We start from the raw sequence: 21824 nt of genomic DNA on the forward strand, positions 1-21824 counted from the left end.
ACAAAATAAGGAATTCGATCAAGACAGATCAGTAGAAAGATACAAAAAAAAGATGATGCCTGCGCTGGATACAGCAAGATAAACAGAAAGGATGACAAGAAGGGTATGTGTAATGTAGAGAGAGATTAGAAAAAAGGTAGATATGAATGATCCCGGGAGAAATGGGAATTGAGAAGAGAAGAAATCATGATTATCATCTTCACAGGTCGTAGCGGGCCAAATATGACCGACAAGAACAAATGACTTTTTTTTTTCAATGCTGTTGGGGACCAACATGTTCCATTTCAATGCCTTGGGATTCGACATCTGGGACACGATACTTGCGCTTTGGCGTATCCAGGCGTTGATCGCCATCTTCGTATTGCTTCTTGAACTGCATATACGTGGGAGGCCGAGGACGTCCAAGAACGGCAATCCAATTCTTGAGGATATTGCCTTGGGTGAACGGCCGATGCCGGTCACCCTTGGAAAACTTGTGCGAGTTGAGATATTCTCTGGTTGTTTCGCCACGACCAACCAAGAACATGTGGTACGCCCAGAGAGATGTGGGGTATGGCACTGCGACAACACCATAGATCACCATTGCCCAGGGTACTCTCCATTTCGAGATTGCAGCCCCGAAGGATACGTTTTCCCGGGACATGTAGACCAAAATGTGTGCCAAACTTGCGCCAATTAAGAATAGGGCTAGGAGCGTGCAGAAGCTGACGAAGGTGAAAAAGTACCGATAATTCCGGCGACCCACGCAATTATTGAGCCACACACAGTGGTGATCGAGGGTTTCGACGCAATTATTGCAGACACGACAATGATAGCAGCGAGGAGGCCGCCATATGTTACATGTCTTGCAGTATTTCACTGGCACATCCATGGCAGCCACATCAGAAGTAGCAAGCTTAACCATAACCCAGTCATTCGTGAGTGGACCAAGCGCCAAAGGATCGTCTGAAGGATTTGTCTGGGGCATGGGATGTACATTGCGAGGCATCACCTGAGTATTAGATTAGTAACCGTCGTATATGACAAAGGTCAAACCACTTACTCCAGGATCGACGACAGAGGCATGTACAAAAGATGAGAAACAAACGTAAAAGACGTAGGCAAACACGATGGGAATAGCAGGAGAGATATTATGCCACAGCCAAGGGGCCCTAAGGACAAAGATTAGCGTGGTCCCACAGGTTATGAGAAATACGTGTACATACGAAAAGGCAAAGAACAATGCTGAAGGTACAACCACCAAAAGGCCTGTTGCAATGTTGACAGGCTTGTCTCGAGAGTTTTGAAAGCGCCCTCCGCCGCAGAAGACGGTGTTTCCAAGGAAATATTCATAGTTTTTGCCCAACTTCGGTTTTGGTAGCCCAGGATTCTTTACATCAAGGGGACCAGGAGAGGACCCAGCAGAAGAGAGGTGCTCATGGCCTTGATGACCCCGAGACTCATGATTATTCTGTCCCGAACCCCTATTTTGCAATGACAAGAACGATAGGGGTGATTTTGGTGGTGCGTCTTGTGCCGTCTGCCCTGTATAGTTGGCGCCTAGATTGAGGCGCTGGGGCTTGTCCTTCTGGTCTCGATCCCGCAAAAGCCTAACGCTCTCACCCAGACTCCGAATGGTTGTGTTACCCATGGGACTGGCGTTCGAGGTGTTGCGGTCTGGGATGATAGGATCTGTGAACTCCGTTCCCCGGGACGGCGGAACTTCCATATCAGTCGGATTAAGAGACCCTTGCGGTACCGTGCTGTTGGAGATTAAACTTCTCCGGTTTTGACCGTCTCGCTCTGTCCATTCATCGGTAGATGAAACGGTTCCTTTGGTCATGGGGCGTGTTCCTCGGTGTGCCTGCAGTCGTTGCGAGCTCATTGGCCGGAAAAATCCCTGGGCCGTCAGGGACGGTATATGTGACCTGCTCAGTCGGCTCCCCGAGCTACCAGGTCTGCTGGTTACCTGGCTAGTGATGGAGTTCCGAGTGGGAGGCGGACCTCGACGAGAAACGGAGGATTGTGACTGGTGCTGAGGGGCAGGTGACGTATAAGACGGTGTTCGTTCCCCATCATCATCCGTCACCCGGGACGAGATTCCTCCCACCGAGGGGGGACGAGGAATCCCTAGGACATGCTGCTGTGTGGAGGTTTGGTTTGCGTCGTTGGTGACTGGGATCTCTGCGGAGTTTGCCATAGCGCTGGTAGGGTGTAGATATCGACAATTGGCTAAGCAATAATGCGCCGAACCATATTTTGTTCCAAATGGTCAATAGCGAAATTACTAGAAGCGAATAATCGCGGTGAGTTCGGGCAGCTAGACTGCAGCTAAATCGAGGGATAAGGCAACCAGCGAGCGGAGCTAAAAAAAAATGAGCGACAATGGACCCGAGGCAAGATCTAAAGAGTGAATAAAAAAATTGATCAAGTTCCTATATTCTTATTAGACTCATAGCTCTGTCGTACAGTTCCACCGACAAACGCGCCGTAAGGCCTAAAACAGAGAACCCCTGATGGAGAAAACCGGAGCTACATACCTTTGGCATGAACTGCAATCGAGAAGCCAAACCAATCGTAATGACCTAATTACATCACAGAAACAAACACCAGAATGATCGTATATGCGTCAACCACACGGATAATCCGGAAACCAAAGAATCACAACCACAGGGAGCTCAAAAGTCGCGACCCAGACTGCTTGGTCCGGCGATGACTAAGCGCATATCACATGATGTGCCGGCAACATCATTCGATGTTCATGATTCTCTCGCACTACCCCGTCTCCAGTTCTCCGCTCACGAATTGACCTTCCAACGTACGCTCGAATTGCTGCAATCATGTCCTCCATTGCTGCTCTGGCTACTCGCCGGGCTCTGACCCGCCAGTCCCTTCTCCGCGCTCCCCCGCGCCGTTTCAACTCCTCCAAGATGGAGCAGTCCGGCCTCGACAAGGCCCCCAAGCGTGATCCTGAGCTTTATGTATGGAACCGACAGTCCATTAAAATTAAAGCATGTCAGAGCTTTTGTTCTAATTCTTATATCTAGGTCCTTCTCGGTGTTATGTCTGGTGCCTTCCTGATTGCCGGATGGTGAGCATCCCTCCCGAAATTACCCTATATCGCCTCATATACAATCATTTCGCCCCATTTGCGCCATTGTGACGCTCCAATATTCCTTCGGGAAACTTCCCGATTAACAACCATCTCTCAATGGCACGCAATCATCAAGTTGCACGATTGCTAATTTGTTCGTTTTTTGCGATTGTATAGGTACTTCGGCCGCAAGCCCACCTCCGTGAACTCCGAGAGCAACGTCCGCATTGGCGAGAGCTCCATGCCCTGGCACGCCGCATCTGAGGATGGCAAGGTTTACAAGTACCAGTACCACCCCCACGGTGACAAGAGCCAGCCCCTCCGCGCTGCCCCTAGCGCCATGAACACCGTCATTGTTCCCAACGTCACCTTGCCCGAGGTATGAATTTGATCATTCGTTTCACACTTATACTCTTCTTCATTGCGTCATCGTCTGAACCAGAGGATCATGCGATCGGTTTGTCTATCTCGTTCAACGCTAACATCATAATTTTTCCGATAGGACCTCCACGAGAGATTCAACAAGTACGGCAAGGAGGAGTGGGACTACTAAATGGCTATTGACTAGCCATAAGAAGAGTCTAAAGAAGTTGAATGAAGCGAACCGCCGTTTTTATTTGCGGCCAACTGCTGTACACTAAGACCGCGAAGATTTGGGAGAGAAGAGGGGTGCGTGAACTTGCCTTCGGGATAGCAAGAGATTTGTGCATAGTATCCGTATTCAGATGAAGAGTCAATTGGGAATCAGTCTCTTTCTTGCGTTATGCTCGTTTCCTACTGCCTGCATGAGAACATACATGTGTAGACATATACAAAATGTACATATATGTAGCTATGCAAGTGTCCCAGCTGACTGGGACCGACCATCCAAGGTCTCCATAAGCTTCTTTCAAAACGAAACAACTTGCAAAAGTCCAGAAAGCTTGGTGACACTCTTTCGTGGCACTTGATTAGCATCTTAACATACACTTGTTATTGGTTACCTACATAGGTATATGAATTTTTACCTAAGTACCAACCTTCCTCTGCGATACCATAGGGCTCTTGACATTGTTTCGAGTCTTTTTCTAATCTTATTTCAATCGCCAATAACATTTGGCGGCTAACTACCTATGCCCTACCTAGGTAGTATTGTTGCAGCATGAGGCCTGTTAACAAAAACCGTTTCCAGAATAGCGTAAGATTCATCTGTGGAATTCTCTGTAGATTCATATCGAATTAAGGCAAGAGAAGAGAAAGAGAGGTAAAAAAAGCTAACAATTGAAATGAACAACTACTCTATAGAGTTTCGTTATACATGGCAGAATCTCCTCGCCTTTTACACTTGTTTCCCATACAGCCACTATTTGGTAGCTTCATTGCCCTCACTAGCAGGCTTGGCCCCCATGGAGCTTGGACGCTCGACGGAGCGCTCATTGCCATCAGCCACGGAGGCAGGACTTTCGGGAGGCACAGAGTCCTCAGGCAAGCTGCCAGTTTCGGGATTTTGGCCCTGCACGTCCGGGTGCGGGGGTGCAAGCTGGCCATCGACGATGGGAACTTCATGTGCGTTCTCCATCTTGTGGCCAGGCTCATAGCGTGTCTCGAACTTCACTTTACCTTCCGCCCGGAGCGAGGCGACTAGGTTCTCGTCAAGGACTTTGCCATTTTGGTCACGGTACTCGACACGGGCCATGGAGCCTTGAATCTTAGGTGCGGTCACGGCCGCTGGCTCAGAGACCTCGGCAGCTTCGCCTGCTGGGGCAGGCTCCTGTACCTGAACGGGTGGTGGTGGGGGTGCCTGGGCTGCAGTTGTAGGGGCAGCAACAGGTGACACGTTCGGCACGTATTGAGTGACATATTCGCTCAACTAATGGTAGTGTAAAAGTCCATGTTAGTCATGGTTCGGTCGATTCGTTTAATAGCCTCGTCGTGGAGGTTTCCATTCTGGAACACTTACGTCACTGTGAAAAGTATTACAGTCGAAGTCCCAGGATCCCAGGAGCTTCACTTTGTTGCAAGCATCCTTGGTCCAGGGATTGCCGTACACGAGGGGCGCATAAAGAGTGAAGACAACAATACTGAGACCCAAGAAGGCCGCCATCAAAGTCTTGCCAATCGCAGGCCTGGACACAAGGCCGAGGCTCTTAACACGGTTGGTGAGGAAATCAAGTTCTTGACAGAGAACCATAATGGCGAAGTAGAGTGCGGGAAGGTAGTGGTGCAAGAAGAGTTGACGAGCCATGAGATAGAAGGGGAAGTAATGGAAGAACCAACCCAGAACACTGGTGCCCACCTCGTAATCAAAGCGCTTGAACGAAACGTGCTTGTAGTCACCGCAGCTTCGTTGCCAACGAATAACGGAGAGAGCCTTGAAAATGAAGTAGATGCCAATAGCCAAAGTGCTTGACCACCAGATCAGCGGGTTTCCAAGAAGGTAGATTTGACGGTAATCCTTGCCCCAGAAGTTGATACCGCGGAGGAGGGTCGGCCAAGAAGGTGGGCGAGAATCCCAGGCATGAGACTCAACCAAGCCGGCGTTGGTGGTCCACATAACCTTCTGCAATTCCCAGAATTTGCCCAAGAAGCCCGGGTTACGGTAGTTGACTCTCTCGGCGTCTGCGGGCATCGCGGGGTGCTGGTTGGACTCAATGTACCAAACACTGTTGGGAAGGGTACCGCCCTTTGCGCAGGTCACTTCCTGCTGCTCCCATCCCCAATCCGGAAGCTTGACCTTGTGGGAAAACAGGACACAGCCGGTCATGACGTGCACCAGTCGGAACTTGGACTGAATGGTGCGCAGGCGCTTCTTGGACTCTGGTGTCTCAGACAACGAAGGAACAATCTCAACTTTCCACAAATCGTTGGCATCACCAGCGAAGCCTTCGTATCCATAGGCAGAAACCTCGTATTGCCAGTCAGCCTCGGTCACCGGAGGACGCTCGTCATGGGAGTGAATTCTTCGGTGAGTGATTGAGTGGTAAAGTCTGATGATCGATCCATCTTCGATGAAACCAGGAGCAGTCAGGTTGTCCCAGGCGAAGGGACCCTCGACCTCACCATACGGCCCAAGAGGCTGAGTGGAGTTCTCCAAGAGGAACAGGTTATTCTCATCCTTGTGGGGATAGAGCGTGATTTGCTGCTGCTTGCTGCCAGTTGGATACATGTGAGGGTGGGAGTGCAGATATCCACCCTGGGTGTTCAGATGGCGCAGGCTGACCCGGGATCCAAAGGAAACATCTGCGGGCACATCTTGCATAGACTTGGAGTTCAATGTCGCCTGGAATTCCGACGACATAAACCCATCGCCTTCTCCGGGGTTGACCAAGCATGTGAAATGGATAGCGAACATGGCAAGGTAAAAGCCCACAGGAATAACAATGAGACAGAAAACGCGAGAGAAGAAATGCTTCAACCACAGGCGTGGAGTGACAGTCTTGGAGTCACCCAAAAGTACCCACAATTGGAGAACTGTGAGAGACCCAACCCACGCCATAGTGAAGAGACCAACCCACTTGACGCTCAGGGTTGCGCCGAGAGAGAGACCCGTAGCAACCAACCAGAACCACCACGGTCCGCGGAAGGCGTAGGCCGGTCCAAGTTCCTGTTGGTTGGTGAAGCAGCTGAAGGCTAGAGCGGTAAGAGCGGTGAAGAAAATCAATGGCGAGTCAAGGAGTATCAGGCGGGACTGAGTGACCAATGCATTGTCAAAGATAACAAGACCAGCACCCAGGGCAGCGGTCGAGCTCCGGCACCCGGTGACTCTGAGGGTCAGGAACATCAGGGGAACAGTCAATACACCAAGAATAGCTGGAAGCATGCGCATCGCCACATAAGGCACACCGGGTTCCAGGTAATCCTTGCCAATATCCTTGAAGTCGAAGTTACCGTCAAAACCGGCCAGCCAGCCGGCCAGTGTAAGCAACAGTTTAGCCAGCGGAGGGTGGACATCCATGAAGAACTTTCCCTTGATATACTTAGATGCAAAACCACCGAAGCTGTTCAGAGCGAAATTAGTCAGTCTCCGCTTTTCTTCTCAATATTGGCGGATGACCTACTGGACTTCATCAAAGACCACACTAGTGGGCTGATAAATTCTGAATAGACGAACAGCCGTGGCAATCAGAGTCACCAAGACGATAAGTTTGTAGTCCGAGCCGGGTAGTTGGAAGATGTCATTGTTCTTCACTCCCTCCGAGGCATAGCTTTGAGGCACCGTTGAAGGCTTGCTCTTGGGTTTGGGAGAACGACTGCGCGAGCGCCCAGAGCGGCTCTGTGGCCGCACGGCCAGTGTGTCTTTCGACTTCTGACCCATATTGTTTCAATTGTCCCGAGGTCCGATACAAAGGTGATACGACGTCGGCGGTTTAGGAGATCGGCGCGGGAATCGGAATGTCAAAAGGAAGAAAATAGCAGGATGAAGGTTGAGTGGATTTGAGTCGTGATTTGTCCACTCATCAAAGGATTTTCAAAACCCCAATGGATGAGTGTATGATATGGACAGCTGTTTTGTGGCCTCGAGTTGCCTTCGAATGGCTTCAAGCACCACAACGGTTAATGATCGTGTAATAATGAGAAGGAAAGCCCCATGACAGGGAATAAAAAGATGTGAAAAGAAAGAGGGTCGCTATAGGGAGAGTATGGGAAAGAAAAAGGGAATAAGTCGACAAACAAGAACAGAGGTGAACACAGATGGACGAAAGCGTGCAGTTCCGCCTTAAGGCCAGATCGACGGCGGCTGTGGGCTGGTGGAGGACAACGTGAGTGACCCCTTGGTTTTTTTTTGGCCCCTATAGTTACTGTACTTTTATTCTGTACATGTGTTTATATTATGATGTTGCGATAGAATTTCATAATTTAATAGAACTTGATATAATCATATATTGGTATTTAATCTATTATTTAATATCTTCTATATTTCGAAATAATTTTTTGCCATACATACCATACATAAGTACAAAAAGTAAACATAGAATCCGGTCTTGTTCAGTGGGGAACCGCAAAGGGGCAAAAAAACATGGGCTGCACTCGGGAAGTGCACCGCCTCATACATGTATCCAGTCACCGCCCAGAATACTGCCACTTGAACATGTGTGGCTGGAGCTTCGTAGTCAGCAAGTCCTAGATCAGTTCTAAAACCTACCATCTCTGCATTACCCTCACCACCCATCATGGAGCCGAATGGAAACACACTCCCGGAGGAGGCTAACAAGCCTCCAGAGGGCGTGGTGCTACCTCCTAAAGATATTCGAGCCATTGTTGAAAAGACCGCTGGCTATGTCGCTCGTAATGGAATCACCTTCGAAGAGCGTGTCCGCGACAAGGAAAAGAACAACCCCAAGTTCTCTTTTCTGCTCCCAGGAGATGCATATGCGCCTTTTTACCAATGGCGACTTGTCGAGATCAAAGAAGGCCGAGGATCTGCCGTGGCAGCAGGACGAGCTGGCGAAACAGTCGCCGCGGAACCCGAAAAGCCCAAGGGGCCACCCGAGCCCGCCGCATTCCACTTCTCAGCGCGCATGCCTATTATCAACGCACAGGATTTGGAGGTTGTGAAGCTCACAGCCTTGTTTGTTGCCAAGCGAGGCAAGTCTTTCATGACCGCATTGTCTCAACGTGAGGCGAGAAACTTCCAATTCGACTTCCTACGACCCCAACACAGTCTTTACCAATTCTTCACTCGTCTCGTCGATCAGTACACCATCTTGTTACGTGCCGAGGGAATAGATGACGCAACATCGTCTGAGAAAAGAATCGCAGAATTGGAACAAAATGTACAGAACAAATTCCGAGTTATGGAGCGCGCTACGCAGCGAGCCGAGTGGGTAAAGTTCCAGGAGAAACAAAAGATGCAGAAGGAAGAGCAAAGTGAGCAAGAGCGAATCGAATACGCCCAGATTGATTGGCATGATTTCGTGGTGGTCGAGACTGTTGAATTCACCGAACACGACGACCACGCAGAGTTGCCACCCCCAACATCACTGAACGACCTGCAGTCAGCCTCCCTTGAACAAAAGGCTGCAATGTCTCTCAACACACGGCGCATCGAGGAAGCTATGCCTACAGACCTCGACAACCCAAGCTACTACAATGCCTACCCAGTACAACCTGTTCAAATGCCTCCTCCTCAACCCTCCATCTCGCCCTACTCAGCAGGCCCCTACGCCCCACCCGGGCAATACTCCAACCCCGAAGAGGAACAGCGCATCCGCGAACGCACTCAAGCCCGCGATCAAGCTGCCGCGGTGCAAGCCGCTGCCCAGGCGATTCCAGGCCAGCAGCCAATGCGTATTCGCTCAGACTACGTGCCACGCGCCCAGGCCCGCCGTCAACAAGCTGTCCAAATGGCAATCTGCCCATACTGTAACCAGAAGGTTCCCTCGGCCGAACTGGATGAACACATTCGTATTGAGCTCCTGGATCCGCGCTGGAAGGAGCAGCGTGCCAAGGCCGACTCCCGCAGTGCAACCACCAATTTGTCCACTGTCGACGTGGTCAATAACCTCAAGCGTCTCGCCAGTCAGCGCAGCGATGTCTTTGATCCCTCCCCCGTCGACCCGGAGGAGGAGGCTCGGCGCAAGCGGTTGGCTATGGGTGCAACCGACGGCTCTGCGCAAGTTCCGCCCGGTGCGCAAAATCCTAATCCTCAGAGCATGAATATCGAAGACCAACTCAGACATATCCATCAACTCGCCAAGCAATGATATCCCTTTCCATGGCTCAGCGAGGTGTTTCGATTTAAAAAGTAGGGTTGAGATGGGTTTTATCTATTTCAAACGTATTTGTTTTGCCATTCGGAGTTTGGGAGGGATGAATCTGGATGATGTGCTCCTTTGAATTTTTTTTGTACACTAGCCCTATAACGCTGAACCCTACGAAACACCTTGCCTGATCTACGCTTCCTTTCCATTACATCTAAATAGCCTGATGACACACTTCAATGGCCCTTTCTCGTAGTGACTGGCTATTTGGCACAACGTATCTCCTACATTCTAATGGTTCAAGCTTACAGATAAGTTCATGCGTGTAATTTGACTCAATTTCATCTCTTGTCTAGTATTATACCTCCACAACTTATACCTCCACAACCAAGGCCGACTAGGCAAAACGCGATCACCGCGAGTCAGAAGTTTGAAAAGTAAGAACAGTGAACAAAAACAGTGAAAATCCATAAACTCCACACTCAGGTCCAAGCGTCCCAAGAAATTGGGACAAAGAAAGAAACAAACACATTATAATGTATACATGATTGGAGGCAAAGGGTTGGTAATAATACACAGGGCCATGCTGCTGAGAATGAAGAATGGGATGCCCAAGAAGGTAAGCTCATGAAGTAGATCATCATGCTATAACCAATTGAGCGATTAAAGGCGGCGGTCGAAGTGGTAATGGAAGAAGCAGCATGTGGGAAGAGTAGGCCTTTATCGACAGCTTGTGATGAAAAAAGAATTAAATGACTTGAGAATGCAATGCCGAAAGGTGTGGAAGACATTAAGTGAATCGTGAAATGGTGGGTAAGCCGTGTACTCGTCTCACTCGTCAATCGCTCATGAAAACCAAACAGTGGCTAAGTGTGGCTCGGACTAGACTTTGCAATGTCTGTGTCAGGCTCTTGGTCATGAGTGATCGAGGGCACGGCGGAGGCGTGTTCCGTATTGTTGAGATTGATGTGGAGATCCACATCGGCGTTGGCTTCTTCGTATACGCTGCGCTCTGATTCGGCAGACATTCGTCTGCGTTCATCATCCGGAAGGGAAGCAGCGTCGTCCCCGTCTCTGTCATAAATGGAGCTCTGAGGCCGAGGGATGTCGGGGTGGTTTATGTGATCATTTGCAGACTGCGCAACTGGTGTTTCAGGAGCAAGTGGGAGCTTCGCTACGGGAGACACTCTGTCGATCTTGGAGTCGATGTGAGTGACATCCACAGGATGGAGATACTGCTCATCATAGTCTTCAACAGCGTCGAAACTGGAGTCTGGGGCTTCCGACTTCGCCTCTGTTTTATTTGAACGATTAAGCACCGGAACGATACCGCCGCCAATCCTGGACCAGAACATCCGCTCTCTGAGGCGAATGGTCTCGTCCCAGATTTCCTTCTCTTCGTCAGTGTCACCTGCGCGAAGATGTCCGTCAAGGATAAGACGCAAATATCCAGTAAACTCGCAACACGAGCGCACGCGTTCCAAGCAGAGGATACAGAGTGAATAGCGCTGGGCTGTCTCGCTATCCGACGTGCGGAAACGGTGGGTTCTCTCGTTCGGTGTGCCAGGTCTGCGTTCTCCACAAACCGAGCAGGGGAATTCAAATTTCTTGGATGCAGAGGGCATTGGCTCCACAACTAGACTGCCTTCGCAGATGCCACTTAGGACAGTACGCCGGGTCAACCATGAGATCCCAGGCGCCAGGTCCAGCCTGAGGGTGGGCTCAATGTCTTCCATCAGCACCCGCTTGTAGAAACGGGTTTCTTTTAAGGGAATGTGTGAACCCGTTGTTGAAGACATACTACCGTTAGGTGATTGTGCGAACCCCTTGGTGGGTGATGAAGTTGCCGATGAGGCTCCCCCACTTGCAAAACTTGCCAATCCCATCACATTGAGGCCTCCATATGACCCACTAGTAGCACGGCTTGGGGGTTTAGAGCTGCGAGAGAGTACCAGCAGGTCACGGAAATCCTCATAAGCCTGCAAATCCGTCCGGCAGATCATGCGGAGGATCTGCGGGAAGTTACAAGAAGGACCTGGAGTGAACTCTTCTGTGTTGCAGATTGGTAGAGAAACAGGTTCTAGCTCTGGCTCTGGCTCTAGCTTGGCTGAACCTGGCACTTGTTGGGGTCCGCCTGGAGATGGTGGGGCGGTAGTTGAACGGGCTTCGACTTCATCTTTATGAAGATACATCCCTTGCATAACAGACTTAAGTTCAGCTAGCTGGTCCTGGTGTGACGCCAGAAGCAACTCTGTGTCTTTTACTTGTGAACGTAATTGTTCATTCTTCTTCTCCACCGCCTCGCGTTCAATCTTAGCCGCAGCTACCATCTAAAATATTGTCAATAACAGAAATTTGGGCATACAATTAGATGATGACTGACCTTATTGGCTTCTTCGAAAAGTGCCGCAGTTAGAGTTTCCAGCTCTTGCTCCATGGTCTTTTTGCCCTTTTCAGCGATAGCACGCTGGGATTTTTCCTCTGTGAGCGCATTGCGTAATTCTTGAATTTCACGGTCAGAATCGGATTTCTTGATGTAAACTTTGTTATCAAAGTCTCGTCGATATTTATCATTTTGGAATTGAAGAGCTTGGACCTTGCCTTGTGCAAGGTCTAGTTCTTCGCGAGTAGCCACCAGACTATCATCGAGAGTTGTTTGGTTGTTTATAGCCTGAATCAGTTTTACAGACAATGCTGCGACTTCGTTGCTCAAATCGGGGTGGTGCGACGATGACGTCGATGGTGAAACCTCCAAGCCGTCCGCCAATCGAGGATCCTGCAAGGTGCTGAAACTGCTGTCGTCAAATCTCGATTTGGGTTTGCCGTTGGAAGCGAAATCTGCGAGATTGGTGGTGGACTTTGCTTTGGTGACAGTTCGGTCAGGAGATAGGGACCGGTGCTCGGAAGAGAGCGACCTCTTGTGGGCGTGACGCTGAATCATGTTGGATGGGGAGAAAAATCTATAATGAGAGGTTTGAAAGGCAATTAAACTGCCCCCCTCGGTGTTAGAACATTGATTCAATGCCCCAAAGGGTATCTCGAACGTGGATACTTACTCGGCCATGGTGAGTGACGTAGAAGGCGTTCAAGGAATGTGAGGCAAGAGTGACAATGTTCACTCGTCGCCAGATCTTTATCACGTCCAGAAATGTTGCTAGTTAATGAATTGCTACCGTTTCCATTCACACCGAGACAGGTAATAGAATAAAGAGGCCGCGCGTGCGGCGAAGTCCTCAAGTAGATGGGTCCCAAATTGGAAGATGACCAAATTCGGGGTTGGGAATCAGTGAAATCGGACGGCCAAAGAAGCAGCAGAAATGAATGCGCTGAAAAAGAATAGAAGAATAGAATCGCCACAAGCAGGTCCGATCGGAGATATCAGCCTGTCGAGGGTATCCGAAGAAGGTCGGGGGGTTGCAACGCGAGCTGCGCCCAAGAGCTTAGTCACCCCGACTATTGAAGGATCGGCTGGCGCTACAAAAGCACAAAAAAAAGGCAAAGAGCTTAAAATTGTTGTAGGAACCGAAGTAATTGAAAGTAATCTGGAAAGGCAACGTGATGGTATTAAGTCATATAAGCCACGTGAAAGGAGGGAATTCCTTCAATTTGGCCACCACGGACAACGGAGCGGAGGCCCCGGGCGCTTCTATCAGTTGCAGCAAGGATGATTAGTTTCGAAGCTAAACCTGAAGCTATCACCCGATCTCGCAAATGTGACTCGGGTAATCTAACTCGGAAATTCGACATTTGCCCCTCACGTTGCCTACAGATGAACTATAGGGCAAGTTTTGGCGCTACATTTGGGCCCCCAGGTTTTACTCCAGATTGTCTCATCCCTGTAACTTGATATATTGCCAGATGGTCCAACCTTGGAACTCTGGAATAGGTGAGGTAATTTACCTAGGTAGTTAGTCCGTAGGGGAATGTATATTTACAGATGTCATACTTCGGACTTGATGCAGCCTATATTGCTGCTATACGAATTTATTAGCCGGTCTTGCAGTGAGTTATAACCCAACCAAGTTTTATACATCAATTTCTCTTTGATCTTCAAATTTGTCATTTTCATCTATACGTGTAACTCCATACAGTAGTTACTAGTTATAAATAGGTAACCAACTAAATAACTCCAGGTTGATGATGGCCAGTCCACGTGCATTTCCCCCCGCGTGGTAGCCTCAGGCGAAAGTGGGGTTCAGATTATCTTCAATTCTTCCCTTTCAATCTCATCAATTCCTATACTTGAATAATAATGGGTGACGCAGAGCTAGAAGAGGTATTTGAAACCCCTGATCTATATCTACCTTATACTGAGAATGAAGACAGATCAGACGAGCTCGTCTCGCGCAACTGCAACAGCAACAGGGAGCACGCGGCCCAGGTCAGGATGGTGCCGATCAAGCGCAGCAAAGAAGGTAAGCATTGAGACCCCCCCAAAAAAGTGCTGTGTATATTAAAGCTGACTCAATTAGACAAGCTGAGGGTAGGTCTCCTGATTCAACAACTTAGTGACAATCGCGTTCATTCCGACACGTATCTGACATTCTCTTTTCTCTATAGCCGAGCAACGCGCCTCAATCATGACACAAATCCTCGACCCCGCTGCTGCCGATCGCCTGGGCCGTATTCGCCTTGTTAAGGAATCTCGCGCAATCGATATCGAGAACCGGCTTCTCACTCTTGCCCAGTCAGGACAGCTACGACAAAAGGTGACGGAGGAGCAGCTCAAGGAACTTTTGGGAGCTATTGCGGAGAACCAGCGCAAGGAGGAGGAGGAGCACAAGATTGTCATCTCTCGTCGCAAAGGCGGTTGGGATGATGATGACGACCTGTTGGACCTATAAGGACCACATAAAATGGGATATGTGATCGCTTTTGGCCAGCCTTGGCTATTTTGTTTCTTGCATTTGGATACCTTCTGTTGGATATCTGCTCATGGACCTCTGGGAAAATACATTTCCGGGCGTTGTGGTCCCGTTTTTACCTTACTTTGCAACTGGTTTGAAATTGAAGGCAACCTGCCTCACGTTTGCGCAATGGTGACATTCTTTACAAGGATCCAATAATCATACATGTCTCTATATTCCAATATCCATCTCTTTGATGGAACCCAAGCACAGCTCAACTTGAAGTCTGTTGCTGTCTTTCCTTCTCCCGCTTCTGCTGCTGCCGGATCATCTTGCGGATATCTCTGAGATCAGGCGGTCGCTCGATATTCAGCTCAGCCCGAAGTTCGTCCACATCTTTTTCCAGGACCTCCTCCCAATAAACATTGATAAGCTCCTTGCTCCTCAACCCACTGCGAATTGCCCATGGCAGATGTAGCGAAAGAAAACGCTCTTTTTCAGCGGGCTTCATCCGAATAAAAGCAAAAAGACTCAATCCAGTCATTGGAAGAAGTGTGTTCAGGAACTCTAGCGCTTTGAGGGCCAACTCGCCTTCGACGAAGATCGGCAGTCCCGTCACTGCGTGGTAGAAGTCGTGGCACTCACGATACCGCTGCATGACGTATGCACACTCTTCGTTATCAATGTATTGAACGTTGTCTCGAGTGTCAGGGGATACACCCTCGCGATCTAGCCACTTGGCGTATGTTCGACCGACGGAGTTCTCGGGGAGGGTGCGGAGATGGGCCATGTCGAGCGTTTGGGAGGTGATACGGGGGCGATCGCGGAGAATGCGACGCCCTGTTGAGTCTGAGAGCATGGCATCCCGCAGTCGGTATATAAAATATGGCGTCGCAGTGGCTTCGCCCAGCGCCGCAATGAGATCTATAAGGTGCCGTGTCAGATTAGGGATTGATTATACAGCCATTCTATAGCCAGCGATATGCTCATACCCGCTCGTCTAGGGTTTATCAATGATCCAATGGCCGAGCCAACCGCAAGAGCTCCACGTTCGAGGGTAGTCAATGGAACATGGCCAGGATAGTTCGGTGGTGGGCGGTTTAGAACAGAAAAGGGTCTTAAAACAGTTGCTGCTGATAATTTTGAGCTCTTAGTCAACACTCGAAGCTCAATTGCTCCACGCCTCCCAATGATCGACATTATGGATCCCGAAGTCTGTGGAAGTTGTGCATGATCTCCGACGAAAGCTGCCGCGGAAGTCGTACGATTATCAGATCACCAATGATAGCACAAGTGGCGCTTATGCTTTGCCGTATTCTGCGATAACGCCACTACCGATAAACCGATAAACATTTGCTCCACAATGTAGAGAGCGAATTTCAGACATCAACATTTTTTGTGGAATTAGAAAGTCAACACGGGCTTTTGTCGACTTGGAACAGCGAAATTCCATATACGGAGCCGCGTCGAAGGTATCTTTAGTCTCATCTTACCAATTACATACAATCCTCGTCTCCAAATATATACTGACCGAATACAAGATCTCATAATCTTTCACGAGGGCTAAGTCATCATGAAACCAGAATGGTGGCCCGGGGAGACCCATGAAGTATTCACCGAGTGGGCAATCTCTCATGGTGTAGATATTAAAGCGGTGACCCCAGCCCGATTTCAAGGAAGTGGACTGGGAATGATGGCCACTCGGACTATCAAAGTATGAGATCGAAGGCAACCAATTCCTCTCACACAAATATATATACTCACCAGATCTCATTATAGAAAGGAGATATTGTTCTTCGGGTGCCGACGCAGCTGATGTTGACCGCGGATAAAATCCCTACCAACTTTACCAATAAGTTCCCAGAGGATATCGCTGTGCAAGGATTATTGGCAGCATATCTCATCCACGGCGACCCAGAACAGCTCTCAAAATACGAACCGTGGCGCAAATCATGGCCTAGTCGACAAAGCTTCGAAGAAGGCATGCCGATTCTCTGGCCATCAGCTCTGGGAGGGCCGCATTGGCCCGCAAGCAAAGACGGCACCCCCGTTAAGCCAGAGCAGGCGAACTTTCTTCCTCCATCAATTTCAGGTCTCTGGCATAGCTTACAGCCAGGCCCCAGAACTAAAAAATACACCTTGGATCACCAGAATATTCTCTCGGGGCAGATTCAGCGCCTGGAAAAGGCATGGACGGATGTTACTTCTGTATACCCGGAAACTAATTGGGAAGATCTCTCCTATTACTGGCTCATCGTCAACTCAAGGAGCTTTTATTGGGTTGGCGAGGGACAGGAACCCCCGAAGACCCCAATGATGCGATGGGATTGGTACCTTTTGCTGATTACTTCAACCACGCGGATGTTGCGGTACGTGCTTCATCAGAATATCCTGTGCTATCAACTCAGCTCACACTATTTCGAACAGAGAGATGTCAAATTTGACGTAGATGAATATGTGTTCCGCGCTACGAAAGATTATGATGAGGGTGAGGAGGTTTTTATGAATTATGGCAGTCACCCGAATGATACATTACTGGCGGAATGTAAGAATGGCGACGTGGTTGATTGGCTTGAGGTACTAATTAAATTATTATAGATGGATTCTTCTTGGACGCGAACGACGCAGATTCGATATATCTCGACGACATTGTCTTCCGGGACCTTCATGCCCCTGGGCAACAAGAGGAATTGTGGTTGAATCAATATTATGGGTAAGTCGTTTGATTTGATTTGGTATTGTACAACAAAGGAGTATTCCCACTCCATATTTACAGTTTTCGATTGACATGAACACCAGTAATTACCAAGTCACACCCCATGGACCCTGTTATCGCACAGAGGTCGCCGCATGTTTGAGTTATATGAAGGAGGAGGATTGGCGAGACCATGTTCTTGAAGGCCAATCACAAGGATTTGATGAGAGTCTATCTGAAGCCACCATCAAGAGGTGGATCTTGGCATATGCTGCAGAGGCAGATGCGGGGATTACCGCACTTCAGAAGGCCCTCGAGGTTAACACCGTGGTGCAACAACATGGCTCAAAAGTTGAGATACTGCTGAAACGATGGAAGCAGATAAAGGAGCTCTGCGAGCATGCGGCCAAGACTGTCTCGGTATGACCTTTGACTCGATGAACTCAGGTTGTGATTGAATCTATGCGTTCACATGGAAGAGCAGGTGAATGAAAATTTGCCAGCCATAGGACGTATTGAATCATCAGAGACTAGGCTCTTTGGTGATAATGTCATTATCAATATCGAAGGGCAAGCTGGTGTTTTCAACGTCCTTTGCGGTAACCGCTTTGGCTGCAACCAAATGCTTGATCATGTAGTTGAGCGCACATTTGATACCCAATTCTTCGCCGCGGCGCACGATGTAACCATTCAAGTATTCAATTTCGGTCATCCTCCGGCAATTGATGTCCTCTCGCATCGAGCTGCTGTTTGCGGCCGTCAGACGCGCCATGTTCGTGATCAGCCGACGTAGGCGCTCCGGGGAGAAGCGGTCTTCAATGCCTGGAACACCTTGCAATTCGGGAAGAGCACAAATCACAGCAGACATTTCATATAGCAGCAGTCGCATGACGCGAGTGAAACTGAATGAATAGAGGAGATCCCCGTTGGTACAATCTCCAAGTGCAGTCAAGGAATTGATGACGCTGTTGATGACCAACTTCTCCAATTTGTACTGCAGCAAACCTGCAGGTGTCTCGGCCACACCAACCAATGGCGGAGTCAAAGTCAAGAGACGCATAAGATACTTTGTTGTCGGCGCCCACGTATCATCAATTTCTGCATGTGATGGCTTGTTTGTTGTTTCAACTGGGCTAAGAATCAAAGATCCAACACCCATGTGGGCGATTCTGAAATGATCCTTCCTAGTAAGACCATGACTGAAAACCGATTGGATGTAATGTGGTCGGTCGGTTGGATCCGGGAAGATATTTTTGTTGATGAGATCTAGTACGCCTAGACCATTATGAACAAAACATATGGTCGTGTCTCTCGTCAAGCGATGACGAATGTCTCTGATGGCAAGCTCCGTGTGATGCGACTTGGTGCAAATGATCAGGCATTCGATGGGCCCGTCCTCTGGAAGAGGCTCGGAATGGAACAAATTGGCTTTGGGATCCATAGGCGGCATGACAGACCATCTCCCTTCACTATCCATTGTTTCAACATCAAACCCCTTCCTGACATCGCCGAGGCCATGGGTGCTGACGGAAATGGTCCCCCGCTTCCGCTGAAAGTTTTCATATAAGATATTATTGTGTAGGCATAGCGTGATTGGTGGTGGCGACGTTCTCGTTGCTAAAGAATGAGCAAAAAAACACCCTATGTTTCCGATACCGAGGATATGCACCCGCCCTGACAGAGGAGATGGTTGTGTTTGCTGGTAGGGTTGATCTGTCTCTTGGTTCCATGTTGAGAGAAATCGAGTACTTGGCCCGGTGTAGACTTGAAAATGAGCCCGAAAAGTCGTGTCAAGAGGCCCAATTCGCCTTAAGGCACGGGATCGAAATATCGACTGCATCGTCAAAGTGTTGGGTGTGAACTGCCTGGTAAATGGGGCTGAATTGATTCCTAGACAGGTGTTTGGCGACAAGTGTAGATCAAATCGGCGTACTCGGTGGGGTCACGAGGTTCATTGTTGTAGGTGTTTATTTGACAATAATATGGGTGACAGTGTACAATATTGTGTCCACCAACGCCTTGTCCTGGCCAAAACCAAACAAATTAATGTTGTCGGAAATGCAGAAGCACTCGGCGATCCCGAATGCGCAAATGATATCGGCCCGGAATTCCCACCGCCCTGTCTTACCGCCCTCGTTGAACCCGTCCTATTTTTTTCTTAGATCTAACAATTTCTCATCAACACCACACCTCACAACTATGGATCCAACAGACTTACAACCGCTGCTTGAGCAGCTGGATGATGATGTTGATGAACTGGAAGAAGTATTGAAGCCTATTTTGGCGAGTACACTCCTCAAAAGCTCTAGCAAATTGCCCGTCATGGACAAAGCAAAACTTCACGTGCTCATCACCTACACGCTGGAGTCACTAATATTCTGTACGTCCCAGCCACTTGGTAAAAATTCACTCTTACTGATGAGATAAACAGCCTACTTGAAGCTCCATGGCGTGGATGCGAAGTCGCACCCCGTGTTCCGGGAACTGACCCGCGTGAAGCAGTACTTTGAAAAGATCAAGGCACTGGAGACCGAGCCCGAAGAACGCGCCATGACACTTGACAAGGAAGCTGCTGGAAGATTCATCAAACATGGTCTGGTGAGTATCAACAAATTCGATCGCCTTGGCATACTGCAATGATTACTAAACAAACCCGCGCAGGCTGGCAATGATAAGTACGACCTGGAACGAGCAGAAAAGCAGGCCAAAGAACGAGCTCGCGCTCAGCTGAAAGCCGCAATGCTTGCTCGAAAGAGTGCTGAGAACCCTTCGAGTGCTGTCACTTCAGAAGCACAAGAGAACGACTCCGAAGACGACGACTCTGAGGGTGGAGTGCAAGTTGCGCCAGCAGTGAAGCCCCGCACTTCTGAGAAGAAGAAAAGCAAGAAGAAGTCGAAGGGAGAATATAAAACAAAGGAGACGAAAGACAGTAAAGAGAAGAAGCTCGACAAAGCTGCGTTGAAACAAAAAAAGAAGGAGCGCCGGCAAAAGAAGGAAGAAATTCGAATGGGCCGAAAAGCCCAGTGAAAGTTCTGCGGCTCAAACAATCGGAATTAAAGATGGACTGCAGGGCAGTCTTGAAACCCAAATGCCTTCCCACGACTATCAAAACCTCTGTCGGCATGACATCATTTTGCATACACCCCTAGCTTTTACGAGCCCGTCCAGCCGTCATCTTCCATGACAATGGATATCTCTCGGCCCTCACAAGATCACGATGAGCGGCACTATGTACTATGTACGAGACTTTGGATGTCTCCATGAATCAAGATACCCTTCTGCAATTGAAATCAATTGAAGTTACAAGGCGTGCTGCCATGCCGAAGCAATTGGGGCAAGTGAAACCATCACTTTGCATACAACATGTAAAGAATATTTTGAGCATTGCAGAACTTATGTCCTTTCCCTCTTTCTTCATAACCAATGGTTAATCCCGCGCAGTGGCGATCAATATAAACCATGTGCTTCTAACCCATTCTTTTTTCTTACAAATCCGAGATTCGACTACGGAGTAGGTAGAACTAAATGACTCAATACCCTTCACTCTACGATCTACACCAAATAAACCCCGTTGGCTCCGTATCGGAGATCCGCCACCGTAATGTCCGATGCCACGTGAGGACTATTTACCTTACCTAATCTACCAACCAATCAGAGTCAACAGAATTTGCATCGGAGTTTGCCTCACTCGCCGAACTTGTCCATCTTCTGGCTTCTTCTTTCTCCACCTAGAATTTATACTTAAATCTTCTTGCATATCTCCCTTCCGAACTCCCGCTCAACCACCCAATATCTATATTCATCAAAATGCCTCGTCAACGCCGCGGTGCCGCCCCTACGCCTGCGCGTAGCGCTCCCACCCGTCCTACGGCCGCTCCTGCCCGGCCCGCAGCTGCTCCTTCGCAGCAACAGTCGCAGCCTCACTCCACCGCCGCCCACCCTCAACAACAGCAGCAGGCACCTCCCATGCCTCAGCAGAGCGCTGGCCCTGGTCTGTTCGGCCAGATGGCCTCGACCGCAGCGTAAGTTACCCACCCGGCCTGGTTCCATTCTCCAATATAATCCGGGGGTGGATCAACTTTTCGAAAATGTTCCAACTAATATTTGAATACAGTGGTGTTGCTGTCGGCTCCTCCATTGGCCACGCCATCGGTGGCTTCTTCGGTGGTGGCTCCAGCGCCCCCGCTGAAGCCCAGCAGGCTGCTCCTGTCCAGTCCCAGGCCATGGACTCCGGCCTCTACCAGAGCAACGCTTCTGAGACTTCTTACGAGAACCCTGCCTGCCAGGTCGATGTTCGCAACTTCCGCAACTGCATGGATGAGAACCAGGGCAACATGAGCATTTGCGGCTGGTACCTTGACCAGCTTAAGGCTTGCCAGGCTGCCGCTAAACCCTACTAAGGGTTTTATTTGATCGGAAAGACAGATGCAGTCATTTCCAGTAATAATGATGGGAATCTAGGCTTAGTTCTTCATAGATATCCTTTTGCATGGCGATTGCAAGATCGTCTCTTTGTACTCTATACCATC

The 21824-nt window shown here is 49.2% G+C and overlaps 11 protein-coding genes across 11 annotated transcripts; 6 read left to right on the plus strand and 5 right to left on the minus strand.

Moving 5' to 3' along the window:
• Positions 1-253: 253 nt before the first annotated feature.
• On the minus strand, positions 254-2179 carry erf2 (palmitoyltransferase ERF2; the record flags this gene model as incomplete). Its single annotated transcript, XM_057241849.1, has 3 exons — positions 254-991; positions 1043-1151; positions 1206-2179. 3 exons carry the CDS (start codon positions 2177-2179, stop codon positions 254-256), a joined length of 1821 nt encoding a protein of 606 aa, XP_057097208.1.
• Positions 2180-2819: 640 nt separating this feature from the next.
• On the plus strand, positions 2820-3626 carry N7529_006323 (uncharacterized protein; the record flags this gene model as incomplete). Its single annotated transcript, XM_057241850.1, has 4 exons — positions 2820-2960; positions 3027-3070; positions 3251-3452; positions 3576-3626. The coding sequence occupies 4 exons, from the start codon at positions 2820-2822 to the stop codon at positions 3624-3626; spliced, it is 438 nt and encodes a 145-aa protein (XP_057097209.1).
• Positions 3627-4415: 789 nt separating this feature from the next.
• Positions 4416-7367, minus strand: pmt1 (protein mannosyltransferase 1; the record flags this gene model as incomplete). Its single annotated transcript, XM_057241851.1, has 3 exons — positions 4416-4922; positions 5013-7050; positions 7111-7367. The coding sequence occupies 3 exons, from the start codon at positions 7365-7367 to the stop codon at positions 4416-4418; spliced, it is 2802 nt and encodes a 933-aa protein (XP_057097210.1).
• Positions 7368-8223: 856 nt separating this feature from the next.
• On the plus strand, positions 8224-9756 carry N7529_006325 (SURP domain-containing protein; the record flags this gene model as incomplete). Its single annotated transcript, XM_057241852.1, has 1 exon — positions 8224-9756. One exon carries the CDS (start codon positions 8224-8226, stop codon positions 9754-9756), a length of 1533 nt encoding a protein of 510 aa, XP_057097211.1.
• Positions 9757-10619: 863 nt separating this feature from the next.
• On the minus strand, positions 10620-12694 carry N7529_006326 (guanine nucleotide exchange factor SEC2; the record flags this gene model as incomplete). Its single annotated transcript, XM_057241853.1, has 2 exons — positions 10620-12083; positions 12137-12694. 2 exons carry the CDS (start codon positions 12692-12694, stop codon positions 10620-10622), a joined length of 2022 nt encoding a protein of 673 aa, XP_057097212.1.
• A 1311-nt stretch (positions 12695-14005) lies between these two features.
• N7529_006327 (DNA-binding protein) lies at positions 14006-14597 on the plus strand (the record flags this gene model as incomplete). Its single annotated transcript, XM_057241854.1, has 2 exons — positions 14006-14168; positions 14314-14597. The coding sequence occupies 2 exons, from the start codon at positions 14006-14008 to the stop codon at positions 14595-14597; spliced, it is 447 nt and encodes a 148-aa protein (XP_057097213.1).
• Positions 14598-14874: 277 nt separating this feature from the next.
• coq4 (ubiquinone biosynthesis protein COQ4) lies at positions 14875-15800 on the minus strand (the record flags this gene model as incomplete). Its single annotated transcript, XM_057241855.1, has 2 exons — positions 14875-15524; positions 15593-15800. The coding sequence occupies 2 exons, from the start codon at positions 15798-15800 to the stop codon at positions 14875-14877; spliced, it is 858 nt and encodes a 285-aa protein (XP_057097214.1).
• A 370-nt stretch (positions 15801-16170) lies between these two features.
• N7529_006329 (uncharacterized protein) lies at positions 16171-17721 on the plus strand (the record flags this gene model as incomplete). Its single annotated transcript, XM_057241856.1, has 4 exons — positions 16171-16314; positions 16380-17145; positions 17199-17313; positions 17400-17721. Coding segments are annotated over 4 exons (1347 nt in total), but the record flags the coding sequence as incomplete, so codon positions are not given.
• Positions 17722-17818: 97 nt separating this feature from the next.
• Positions 17819-18772, minus strand: N7529_006330 (ketopantoate reductase family protein; the record flags this gene model as incomplete). Its single annotated transcript, XM_057241857.1, has 1 exon — positions 17819-18772. One exon carries the CDS (start codon positions 18770-18772, stop codon positions 17819-17821), a length of 954 nt encoding a protein of 317 aa, XP_057097216.1.
• Positions 18773-19494: 722 nt separating this feature from the next.
• N7529_006331 (Sas10/Utp3/C1D family protein) lies at positions 19495-20322 on the plus strand (the record flags this gene model as incomplete). The annotated part of the gene is made up of 3 exons (XM_057241858.1): positions 19495-19675; positions 19727-19893; positions 19957-20322. The coding sequence occupies 3 exons, from the start codon at positions 19495-19497 to the stop codon at positions 20320-20322; spliced, it is 714 nt and encodes a 237-aa protein (XP_057097217.1).
• A 780-nt stretch (positions 20323-21102) lies between these two features.
• On the plus strand, positions 21103-21695 carry N7529_006332 (uncharacterized protein; the record flags this gene model as incomplete). The annotated part of the gene is made up of 2 exons (XM_057241859.1): positions 21103-21317; positions 21410-21695. The coding sequence occupies 2 exons, from the start codon at positions 21103-21105 to the stop codon at positions 21693-21695; spliced, it is 501 nt and encodes a 166-aa protein (XP_057097218.1).
• Between the last annotated feature and the right edge of the window lie 129 nt (positions 21696-21824).

The sequence above is a fragment of the Penicillium soppii genome (genome assembly GCF_028829465.1).
Source record: "Penicillium soppii strain IBT 18220 chromosome Unknown utg000005l, whole genome shotgun sequence".
Taxonomy (NCBI): Eukaryota; Fungi; Ascomycota; class Eurotiomycetes; order Eurotiales; family Aspergillaceae; genus Penicillium; species Penicillium soppii.